At 37.6% G+C, this 12,080-nt stretch overlaps 2 protein-coding genes across 5 annotated transcripts in view; one reads left to right on the top strand and one right to left on the bottom strand.

The window, feature by feature from the left end:
• The first annotated feature begins 283 nt into the window (after positions 1-283).
• On the top strand, positions 284-4,995 carry LOC108674852 (Golgi-resident adenosine 3',5'-bisphosphate 3'-phosphatase-like). 2 transcript variants are annotated; one of them, XM_018162833.2, is made up of 6 exons: positions 284-694; positions 1,346-1,492; positions 1,797-1,959; positions 2,172-2,320; positions 2,808-2,914; positions 3,274-4,995. In XM_018162833.2, the coding sequence occupies exons 1-6, from the start codon at positions 482-484 to the stop codon at positions 3,485-3,487; spliced, it is 993 nt and encodes a 330-aa protein (XP_018018322.1). In that variant the 5' UTR covers positions 284-481; the 3' UTR covers positions 3,488-4,995. The 2 variants fall into 2 exon arrangements, with proteins under 2 accessions (XP_018018322.1, XP_018018321.1); XM_018162832.2 differs by having other exon boundaries at positions 291-694; positions 2,808-2,940.
• The window catches only part of LOC108674850 (DNA topoisomerase 2-binding protein 1), a 26,445-nt gene continuing 19,352 nt past the window's right edge, over positions 4,988-12,080 (bottom strand). For 2 of the 3 annotated variants that reach the window (XM_018162829.2, XM_018162830.2), the window contains exons 16-24: positions 11,487-11,767; positions 10,768-11,104; positions 10,256-10,398; positions 9,368-9,646; positions 8,860-8,957; positions 8,284-8,421; positions 7,550-7,636; positions 5,671-5,767; positions 4,988-5,426 (exon numbers count right to left, since the gene is read on the bottom strand). In XM_018162829.2, coding sequence (XP_018018318.1) covers positions 5,280-5,426; positions 5,671-5,767; positions 7,550-7,636; positions 8,284-8,421; positions 8,860-8,957; positions 9,368-9,646; positions 10,256-10,398; positions 10,768-11,104; positions 11,487-11,767 — 1,607 coding nt within the window. In that variant the 3' untranslated portion in view covers positions 4,988-5,279. The remainder of the gene's footprint in view (positions 5,427-5,670; positions 5,768-7,549; positions 7,637-8,283; positions 8,422-8,859; positions 8,958-9,367; positions 9,647-10,255; positions 10,399-10,767; positions 11,105-11,486; positions 11,768-12,080) is intronic. The other variant, XM_018162831.2, reaches the window with a different exon arrangement.

Genomic DNA, 12,080 nt, shown 5'->3' with positions numbered 1-12,080 from the left:
CTTTTATTGTAATCAGGAAGGTTGGATTGTTATTAAGATTTATTAGGTAAGGCACCTTGTCTGGAAACAGTTTGCATTACTTACAACTATTGCTGACATTACTGTTGAACCGACCTTTGTAGCTGTTGATGAGACTGCAGTGACAAGAAAAAAGCTGAACCAGCCTCTGTCTAGTTGATTTTTGCATTTTCAATTATTGAAATGGAGATGAGCTATTGATCTCTTCCTGTACAAATTGATAACAGCTGAGGCATTGTTGCATTTGAGAGTTGCTGACTGTTTTAGTGTTGATATTGATTGGTACTATTGGTTGAACAATGTTGATGTACTTGTTGAGCAGTGTATCTTTTGTGTTGTGGGGCTGGTAATTTGATACTGGGCTGGTAATTGATTTGATTTCATCAAAAACTTTTCTATCTCTGCTGAGCAGTATTTCAGTTATATGTGTGCAAAACTGTAACTGTGCAAAACTTTATCAGATATGAATATGGGGAGCTCAATTCAGATAAACAAAACTGGATTGTTTTTCCTTATATTTGTGGTAGGGCTAATAATATTTTTCTACCACACTTCATCCTCTACATCTAGTGCAAGAGATGAAAAGATATCCTTTGAGCCTCCAGACGGGAAAGTTGTCAGCTTGAAGGAGCTTCTCAGTGCTGCCATTGATGCTGCTGTCAGGGGAGGGAATGAGGTGAGTGTGTTGTGCTTAGCCTACATTTCAGTTGAACTCATGTGGAACTTTTCATTAAGCTGTTTTTCTGATCTAAATATGCCCTGTTACTGCTGCTTTTTGTATGGAAAAATGTCATTTAGTGTGATTTTGTAACTTGTTTAACATCAATGGAATAAATTTCAAATAATATTAATAGGGACTTATTGCATACATAATAGTCTGACATGAGTCTAACTGGCTCATTGAAATATGCTGTGAACTATCCTTCTGAATATTTTTGATAGATGATTATTTGAGAATTATGTTTGTTATCTACATAATTTTATTATTTCAACTGTTATTTATGAATAATTTTTTTCACAAAGATTGTTATTTGCTGCAAAATTTTCATGAAGAAGGGAATTCAAAACAAATTAGTTTGTTTAATAGCTTCTGTAGATCATTTGAAGCATCTGTATTAAAATATTTTTCTTCATTTGATGTCATCTTTTGATTATTCTAATTCCCAGTCTAATTCTTTTCAGTTTCGGTTTTGTTTTTGAAATATTGAAGTTATACTAATATGAGGCAGTAATTTTCCATGTATCATGTTTTTTCATATGATTTTGTCATGAAAAACTCGTCAAGTTATATTAGTTCCTTTACTAACAACATGGTTTAAATGTGCAGGTGCGGCAAGTTAGAGATGCAGCCTCACTTCATGAGCTCAGTAAAGGTGAAACAAAAGAAGGAGCAAACGATCCTGTTACTGATGGAGATTACAAGTCCCACATAGTCATGTACTACTCACTGAAAAAGTCTTTCCCTAGTATCAAGGTATTCAATATGCTAAGATACAATTGAAGTTGATGTAACAATTTATGAGGATTGAATCTCATGTTGCTGGAGTAACAGCCTGCAACTTTGCAAGCAGCATTACAACCTGGCCAAATAGCTTGATTTTTTGAAAATTTCAAAATTAGAACATGCTATGAGAAATAAATAGGTTATTGGTAAAGTGATGAGTGCTAAATGGTGATCATACCTACTAAAATGTAAATGTTCAAAATGGTACCTTTTTGTCTCCATGTACTTGTAATCTATTCGTAATGCCCTAAGTTTGCATTATTTTTAACCCCAGATTGTGTCTGAAGAACATGATTCCAAGATTGATCCAGCTACTATTGAACCAGCTGAAAGAAAACTACGTGAAATTGATGATAATATTTCCTCTGACGAAATTGTTTATTCTAAAGACATCACAGTATGGATTGATCCTCTAGATGCAACACAGGAATACACAGGTAATTTGTAGCCTGAGTGGCATCTGTACAACTGTGTCTCTACAAGGCTCATTTCTCTTTCTTTTATGACAAATATAAATAAATACATATAAAAGTATATACAAGTACTGTATACAAATGCAAATATAAATACTTATAAGAGAATTACGCCCTTGCAAAATTTGCCCTCCTTATCAGTAATATGAAATTAATCACATTGTAATGGTTTTCAGAGGATCTGCGCCAGTATGTAACCACCATGGTTGGGGTAGCAGTGAAGGGCGTCCCTGTGCTTGGTGTTGTCCATAGCCCTTTCATCCCCATCACCTACTGGGGCTGGGTTGGTCATGGGCTTTCGGCTAATCTCAAGACGATTAAAAAAGTACGCTTTTAGTAATAATGGTTGAGGTTTTTGTGTGCTTTATGTTATGAAAATATACCCATGCATCCAATTTAGCAATTATCAAGAATAATTATTTTGTTCTTGATATTTCAATTATTTTGTTCTTCAAATTTCAGTGTGGTAACTTTTAGTGATGTTCAGTTTACATTTACATTTAACCCCGAGTATTTGTCCTTACTCACCAACCTTTTTTAGTGTGATCTGAATCTTCATAATGAAATAGAATTTGCTTGCTTGTCCTTACATTCCTCAGCTACTCGAATTTTATTAAATTAAAACGAGTTGCCTCGGCAACTCCTTTCATATTATTAAATTCACCATCTTCAATAACGCAATACTGGCTACACATTTCACTAATTGAAATCGTGACTGCATTTGCAGTGGGTGGTATAGATTGGTGAAGAATACAATTGTAGTTATAATTTATGTCCTGGAGTCTTTTAATAAACATATATATTCTGTGCAGGGGTCAGCTGCTGAATTAGTCCCGTCTTCGTCACCGCGCATCATCGTGAGCAGATCTCACAAAGGAACGGTAGCGGAGGTGGCCTTACAGGCCTTTGGTGATAAAACGCAAGTCATACATGCAGGAGGCGCTGGTCTGTTACTGAGAATTTAGCATTCAGCCTAGCTAAAATGTTATTACTTGTTTTTTTCACATTTTAATAGCCAATTCAGAGTCAAATTCATCTTTCCCTGTAACTGTCGGGCTAACCCATCACCATCGCGTGTTAGAAGGATGAATAACTTCAAATTTGTAAGCCTCAAATGTCATGAGGCCTGAGGTAAAGGGTTTGTTGTTTGAAGCGAATACCTGAACTTTTTCTGTCTCACATCCGCATCATTGAAAAAAAAAAAAACATCACATTAGATACTACTAACATAAATGATAATAATTTTCTTCATGTTGACAAGTAGCAAGTTTGTTGCAGGATACAAAATACTGGAGGTGATTCAGGGCAGAGCGGATGCGTATGTGCACACGACGGCCATCAAGAAGTGGGATCTGTGCGCGGGCCACGCCATCCTCAGTGCCATGGGAGGCACACTCACCACCCTCAGCCCCGTCAGCAACATAATCTCGTACGGCGACAGCACTCAATTCCTCAACAGCAATGGTTTGCTCGCCACCATCAGGGATCATGAATATTACCTGAAAAAACTTCAAGCTTTGAGGAAGCCTTGATTATCAATTGAAGGCTTAGGCTGAAAGTGTTGCTGCCTTGCTGAGTTTAATTTTGAAAGCTTTTGTCGCTTACAGCTGCAGCTTTTTGATTATTTCGCGAGTAATATATTATTACAATTTCGTTGTTTTATCGGCCGTGATTCATCTAATTACTGCAGTTGTTAATTCTAACAGCAAATTTTCTGTTGCGTTATCTTCAAACGAGTGCCATATGTTTTTAGCAACTTCAACTTGAAAGAATTTTTTCAGATATAGTACATCCTAAAGCTCTGAACTTCACGAAGAAAGTGGGTAAACTTGGCATTATGGTGTATTTATCGTCTTTTTGCGAACATATTTTTTTTAATAACATGAACTTTAGCTGCAATATGATTGGGAGATTGAAATTTTTATGCCCACCTGTGACAAAGCTCGATTCAAATGTAGTATTAATCAGCTTACTTTTTGCTGATCTCCAAGCAGGCTTCATGCCGCATGTCTACGTTCTGTCAGCCACTGTGTGTTGCAGTTGCCTGTTGATCACCAAGTCTTTCTATGTAGTATTAAAGCCATGCGGTGTGTTGTGAGATGTAGGTATCCAGGACGAGTGATGATTAATACAGGACTCTCGACATTGTGGAGCGAGAAGGCATTATTTTCCTAGCTATACACACTTGTTCTGGATTCTAATATCTGTAATATTGAGAAGATTGTTCTCGAGTATCAGTTACTGGAGAATTAGAGACGCTAACACGTAGCTCAGTATGATATTGTTGCCACGCTAGACGACATTATTATCCCTTGATGAAGAAAGAATATTGCTGGCTTGCCAATTTTCTGGGAAGTGAACTGAATCAATATTTAGTCTCAGTATGCGGACGGAGCTAAAGTTTGAGAATATTACTTAGCACATCGTTCAATTAAATTTTTCGAATTGACTTATGAAGTGTCATAGGATAACTAGTTCACTGCCTGGGTCCTCAGGCAGACCGCTAGGCGTTTTATAACAAACCCTAAATTATGGTCAAGTAAATGTGAAACAATAAATCGATATTAGGACTCCTCATGGTCCTTGCTTTGCTTCTAAATATCTTAAACTAGAACCCAGTAAATTTCAGTTCAATATCATTTGTGTGGTGCAATATATGTTAATGTTATGTTTACTTGAGGCTACGGCAGCCCGTATTTTAGTTTGACTAGTCAAGTTAAATGCTTATTTTGGGAAATTGGGAGCTGTATTCATGAATGTAGGCAATTGTTCTCGACTTGCTTTAATGCTCGTTTATAAAAGTAACGAAATTATGCTACACTTTTTTTTTTAAAGTTTTCGATTTATATCAATTTGTACTTGGTAAAAGACGCTATATACATTTCATGGTTATGATATTTCAACCAAGTTGTGTAAACAACCAGTTATAATTTGTAATAGACTTAAAGTCAAGAATCTCCGCAGCTGGTTTAGCTTTAAAACAAATACATAATTTTATTTGCTTCTCTTTTATTCATATTCAATTTGGCATGCGTTTACCGTGAAATCTGCTAGCATGAAGTTATTAAAACAAAATGACACGTGCCCATTCTTGTAAAATATCGTCATTATTAAAAAATGAATAGTTGACAACTATTCCAGTTATTTCTAAGTTGTGGAAACTTGTGATGGCTCGCCAATTGTTTCCTTTATGCAAATCTACTCAGCTAAATGGTTCTATTACAACTATTAAAAAGACGTTTTTCGCTAATTAAAATTGGCCTAAATTTGATCAGCGCGTTTGCTTATTTCTTCACGAGAAATTTGTCGCTCTCGCACTCGGTCATGTTGGCTATGATATTTTGATATTCCTCGAGGCAGTGTTGCTCTGGATCCAGTCTCCCTGCGCTCACTAAACTCTTGTGGATGAAAACCGGGTCAAGGCACGGCACCTGAAAGCAACCATAACGTATGAGGTACAAGTAGGTCCTGTGATTTCAATATCTTCCGGACCTGTCGGAAATTTCAACGCGACTAACGGATCTTGTACAATCAAGTAGAGAATTGATCAGAAGTAATGCTATTTTATACACGTCATATTGGCTGTATAGAACGATGGGCAAGAACTGAAAGCACATTGAATCTTTCAAGGATTCGATTTCAAAAATTATATAAGAAATAGGCACATAATCTCACTTTGTTCTTGGCGAAGAGTGCTAAGTCAAACTTGGGGCTGTGCCTGAGCTCGACGAAGCAGTGTGTCAAGTCCGGAGGGAAGTTACTGTCTGAGATCCTGAAATGAATGAAAAATGCAATATATTGTTAAAATAACTGTCATCACCGCAATATCACCGTCAGGTTTGTATGCAAGAATAAGACAGTTAAGGAACACCGAACAGCGCAAATGTCGCGGCGTTTCGCACCTGAGAATAAGCGAAAATGATGAATGAATGAAAAATGACCTGAGAATAAGCTGTAAACATAAATCGGGAACCGCACAGTGAGAATGGATAAAAGTTATGTGAAAGATGGAGTTTCATCAGTAATTTAAATGAATATGTGATAGCAAGTGTCACGATTATTTTGAAATAATCCCAATGTTTCCTTAGAAACTTGTTCATTTACTCTACTCCTTGCTTGTCATGAATTCAAAGGAAGAGACTTTTAATGTAACATTAGCTCATTTATCGGAAAATTTTAATTTTCAAATTTAAATTCTCATTAAGAATTGCTGGTATTATTACTGGGAGATATATAGCAAAGATATCTCTACTATGCCATTTTCAAGTAGTGTTTGAAAATTCCGACTGACTTTATTTGGTTTTGACAACACCAGTTTTCTCCTTGAAACGATTGCACTTGGGCTGTAACGGCTTTCAATGAATAGGATTAGATCTACTCCGGTCTTGAAGCGCCTTCTTATAAAATGTAAATGTTACAAGGTTGTGATTTCCGTGACACATTCCAGACAATTTTATCTGAGTAAGGCCAGCTTGACAATAGTCAAGTCTCAACGCAAGACTGAGGTTTGAATAGGGCTGCGATAACTTGATGGCTTATGTCTTGGATTTGTGTTAATATCGTCCATCAGGAATAAAGCTGCACTATTTCCTAATCAGTTGGGCTCTTTTTGCGAGATGCTAGGGAATTTTTTTATCCGTCTTAAACCAAGTATTACTATACAATAATGCCACAAGAATATGAAATGGCACATAATAAACCTAGACATTAATTAACAACTCAGAAGAAACCAACGACTCACAATGACAGATCACCATTGTCATCAAATGACAGCAATAGCAAAATTGAGCCTGAGCCTACTTGGCACAACGACCTAAAATTTACCCTGGTGACTATCACCAATTCACAGACATTTGACATGCCCATCAAACCTTGCAATTGTTTTTAAAATAGCTAATATGATAAAAGATTCTGCTAACGTTTTTTTCTGATTTTAAGTAAAAGGGAGAATAGACCATTGGCGAAGACCATGGAATGAAATCGATACTATTAATAAAAAAATTATAACAAAGATACAAGGACTACTACACACAGGACATGCATAGCCTATGTCCAGCCTCTGCTAGCAGAGGCGATCGCCTACACTATGAAAATGCTGTTGTTTTAGTGGCATCAACAAATGATATGCCCATAATTGTTTCATACAATAGTATTACAATGTGTGTAGTAGTCCTTGGTCAGAACCATAGACTTTTTGCCAGTTTTGAAGTTCAAAATTTTGTACTAAGCAAAGTNGGCAAAAAGTCTATGGTTCTGACCAAGGACTACTACACACATTGTAATACTATTGTATGAAACAATTATGGGCATATCATTTGTTGATGCCACTAAAACACCAGCATTTTCATAGTGTAGGCGATCGCCTCTGCTAGCAGAGGCTGGACATAGGCTATGCATGTCCTGTGTGTAGTAGTCCTTGCAAAGATACTGAACGCGATATCATTATTTTTTCTGGCTGAATTGAAATTGTCTTTAGTTTTCTTTCGGTTAGCGTTGCTCACAAAATATGTTTATTTGATGGTTTAGAATTATTTCTTATTAGCTCAGGACTCACCGTCTCTGAGCGGTGAGGCGGAGCAGAGAAATTCTCTTAGCTTTGTTAAGACACGCGCCCGACGCCACGTCGTGGTCAAGAAAATCCCTAGTAAAAAAAAGGCAATGAGCTGGCTACTATTTATGCCTATAAGGCACTGATATCGATGAAGAGTGTTGAGAACTCGATGTATGTTGCTTGTTTTAGCACTTGGAATTATGGAAAATAGTGTATAAAAACAAAACTCTGAAAAAAGGTTACATTCCGTGATTTGTCCCTAATCCCTTCACAATTACATAAATTTACACCCAATTTGCCCATTGTTTGCGATATTTGCCAAAACCACCAACGAATGGACATTACCACTTCATCCAATCAGCTTACGGTGCTCATGATCAAATTAACAACATGCCACGGCTCGTGTTTAGATGCGACCCAATTCCAGGCATGAACCAATCGCAAAAGAAGATACTCGCGCACCCAATCACAGACGTGGACACGCGCAGCAAAGCACAGACGTGGACACGCACAGCAAATCACAGACGTGGACACGCGCAGCAAATCACAGACGTGGACACGCGCAGCAAATCACAGACGTGGACACACGCCGCAAATCACAGACGTGGACACGCGCAGCAAATCACAGACGTGGACACACGCCGCAAATCACAGACGAGGACACAAGTTTAGCCGATCACAAGCGTCGAACACACATAGCCTATCATAAACATTTACGTGTCAAGTTATAGACTCACGACTCAGAGAAAACTTGAGCGTCGCCGATTTTGAGGAGACTTGTGAAGGCGAGCGCCCGCTCAGGCCGCGTCGAGATGAGCGCCCGCCAGCCGCTGAATGCCCCCCTCACCTCGCCTGCCATGACGGTCTTACGCCACCTATAGAGCAGCCAGGGGGTTAATGTACAATAATATGTCTTAAAATGCTGATAATAGGCAATACAATTATGCTATTATAACGTATTAACAATATACGATAGGATATAATAAAATTTTCACATAATGCAATCTTATGTAATGAAAAATCGATATTATACTTTATCACATTATTATGTGACTAAATACTACAGTCTACAGTATAGTACAATGCGACAATATGATCGTGATCAACACCTTACAACACACATATAAGCTGCTGCATAAAAATTCATGAAGACAAATTTGGAATTAACATGATGACGGAAAATTTCGCAGTGCTTTGAGCAAAAATAAATAATAACACAGAAGTAAAATGATACTAGAATATTAAGATAAACATGCAAACGCATTTTAATCGTGGGAAAATAATCAATACTAAATTTTTAATATATAATTTACCAGTGCGCAGCCCATGCAATATCTTGCTCCTTCTCGCCTTCCTTGAGCTTGGGCAGTATGGCGGCTGCCAAAGGGTTGCCCCACTCAAAGGCCTCCTCCTGCAACCAGTGTGTAATTATAGCTATTGTTATGACTAAACAATTAGTATGCAATTATAGCTACTGCCATAATTAAGCGATAAATAAGCAAGTATGGCTAACCATATTATGAACTGATGACATAATTTGTTGGCCTATTGCCAAGCAGCAAAAGTTGATACTATTGTTAGAGATTCGAAACATTTCATTCTTTCCTAGGGGCGCTGAGTTGACAAAAATGTCCCAACATTTTACATTAGTTGCGCTTGTTTCTTCACAGAAATTGTTAATTTAATTTTAAACGGCCATCAAGTAATCATTTTAGTCAAATTTTCTCACCAATTATTTCTTGTTAATTTCTTCATAGTTCTATTGATACCTTAACTACATTTTATCCACAATTATCTCTTTTACTTTTAATATTTACACACCTGAACGAAGGCTCCCTTATCAAGACACTCGTAGATGTAGGCAGGATGAAGCACCCATTTACCGGCCGCTATGGCTGACAACATGCGCTGTGATCTGTTAGTCCGGCACGCAATCATGTGCGTCACGTCACTAACGTCGCTATGAACTTCACCTCCTAAACCTTCAATGATCTCCTTCATGGCATCTGCTTGGTCATCCAAGCCAGAAAAAGCAAACTTGTAGCGTGACGTGCTAGGTTTAACATCGCTCTGTTCCGCCACAGCTTCTTCATCATATGGCTGTATGGAGAGTTATCAGTCAGTGGTTATACATTACATTGTTATGTAGCTAAAACAATATCAATTAAAACTGTTAGGAAATTTGTATTAGCTTACATCTAAGCTTGAAAATTAAATAACTGAACAATAAAATTGAATGTCTACTGATGATTAACTAGTAGGTACCATGCATACGCTCATAATGAATGAATGTTACCCTATCTATTAAATAGATAAGTAAACATCTTTAATATGCTGGAAATTAATACCTCATCGAAAAGAATCCTTATTACATGCATTCAATAAGAAGTCCAAGTCTTCAAGCATGTTGATTTTGTTTGTCAATGATGGATTTTACAATATATACATATTTAGGTTATGCATCTTCTAAGGCTGCGAATGATTCTATTTCAGTGATGGAAGATTCGAAATTTGTACATTTTTTTCAGTGAAGACTAAAAAGCCTAAGGTCATTTTTTACAGAGCCCTTTTACTGTTTTTGTCACACCTTATTTTTCAAGTCAAGTTCACGATTTTTTTAACCGCGTGTCAGCTCATCAGGTCAAGAGAAGAGACATAGATCATAAAGAGACATATATATTGGTTGTAATTATAAGAGATACCACATACCAGAGTGCGGTCATTATCCGAGACGCGGTCACCAGATTCCGCGACGGCGGCCGAGGACAGCCGGCGTCTGGCCGCTGAGTCAGCAGGATCAACCCAAGCGATGTTGGTGCACTGAGATCCGGTCACAAAATCCATCGTCCCAACTAGAAGAAATAAATTATATTATTTCCATTAAATGCTCTAGGATACATTAATAATGATATTAATATATTCCCTAAATGTCATTATCGGAAGAATATAATTAATGGGTTACACACGTATGCTGGCTCCATCAGAAATTTGCAAAATGAATAAATAATTACAATTACTGAATTAATGCCTTACATAAACAATATACTTCATTAACTGATCCTACTGTTCAATAAACTCCAGTTTTATGGCTGTTTACCATATCAAAGGCCGTTTTTCTATCATAATTAATACGTCCGGATTACCGTCCCATTTCATGCTCTTGTATTAACATCGATAACACCACTGTATTACCACGACTCGTATATTGCTTGTGTACACACCGGCGTTGGTTAACGGCACAGGTTCAGGTTCGTTCTCATTTCTACTATTTCTCATGCGAGTCAAGCTGCGTTTGCGAGAAAGAGAAGTGGTCCTGGGGCGTTCGTTCTCGTGGCCGTCGTAGCTTTGTGTTTGAGTGTCACGATCCGCAGCAAGTATTTCCAGCTCTGCCAGGTCGCGAGCGATGTCTTCAGGTACGATGTCCTCGGCCTCGGCAGTCTCGATGTTCCCCATTACCGAGCATGGAGAAGCGTTATCGTATCTGGTCTCCGTAGCTACTAGACCTTTGTCACGGTTCTCGTCGAGGGCTTCTTCAGCATGCAAAGAACTCCTCTTTGGCTGGGTATAGTTAAAAAATAAGAAAATGTGTATACTTTTTATATTAGATACATCATAAAATTTCACTTCAAAATAAAACCGAGACAACAATCATAGTGCTCCGAATAATATCGGGTAGTTTGTTAAGCATAATGACACGTGATCACGAATTCATCCATGACTCTCTAATGTATGAAATTTATTGTTTATAAATCATGAATATTCCAATAAAAAACCTTATGTCATGGCCGCGTGAGTTTATATTCATGCTTGAATGACAATCAGAAATCCAGTCAGATGACAACAGTCTAGTAACACATCAGAGCAAATATAAAAAAAATCCATAACGAAGATTTCCATGAGCCAATTTAGCACCCTACTCAAGCGAGCATACCAACATTACCTCTCCAGTATTTCCTATAAGTTCGTTGTCTCGCGCTCGTGCGAGTTCATCCTCAGTCATGGAGGCTTTGATCAAGGACAACATGGTCTTGCCAAACTCCTCTCTAGCCTGGCGAGCTTTCTCGCTCGGAGGGACGGGTAGTTGGTTTAAGGTTCGTTTTATGATCTTACGAGTCCGCCTACTCGGGTTTGACTCCCAGCAGATGCCGTACGGAGTGTCTGGAGTTTTCATGGCCTCTAAAGAATCGTTATTGTTTCTTGTACGTCCAGGTATTGGATACACTGGAGAGAAAAATTCAATATATTAGAATACAATTTGTAGAGTTGGGGGATGGCATAATACCATCTGATATAAATATAATATCAATGAATAATACCATCTGATTCAATGCTTGATTTTTCATATTTCGCACAGTATTAATGGATGAAATGACAAGTTTGGCGTAAAGTGTGAAATAAATGGCCAAGAATCAAGTTAAAGTAAGAATGAGAATCAAAAGTAAAAACAATAATGAATCAAACGGGCATGCAAAATTTTCGAAAAGAGAACTTGAAAGAGAGCAATAACGAGCAGATATATCAAATGTGTAAATCA

The sequence above is a fragment of the Hyalella azteca genome, unplaced genomic scaffold, assembly GCF_000764305.2.
Source record: "Hyalella azteca isolate HAZT.00-mixed unplaced genomic scaffold, Hazt_2.0.2 contig111, whole genome shotgun sequence".
NCBI classification, from domain to species: domain Eukaryota; kingdom Metazoa; phylum Arthropoda; class Malacostraca; order Amphipoda; family Hyalellidae; genus Hyalella; species Hyalella azteca.
Note: the sequence above shows the minus strand (reverse complement) of the source record. Positions and strands in the feature narration are given on the sequence as shown.

Coding starts and splice junctions, on each gene's coding strand:
- LOC108674852 (XM_018162832.2), top strand. CDS start 482: ATGAATATGGGGAGCTCAATTCAGATAAACAAAACTGGATTGTTTTTC. Junction 695..1,345: donor CTGTCAGGGGAGGGAATGAG/GTGAGTGTGTTG, acceptor TTAAATGTGCAG/GTGCGGCAAGTTAGAGATGC. Junction 1,960..2,171: donor TGCAACACAGGAATACACAG/GTAATTTGTAGC, acceptor AATGGTTTTCAG/AGGATCTGCGCCAGTATGTA.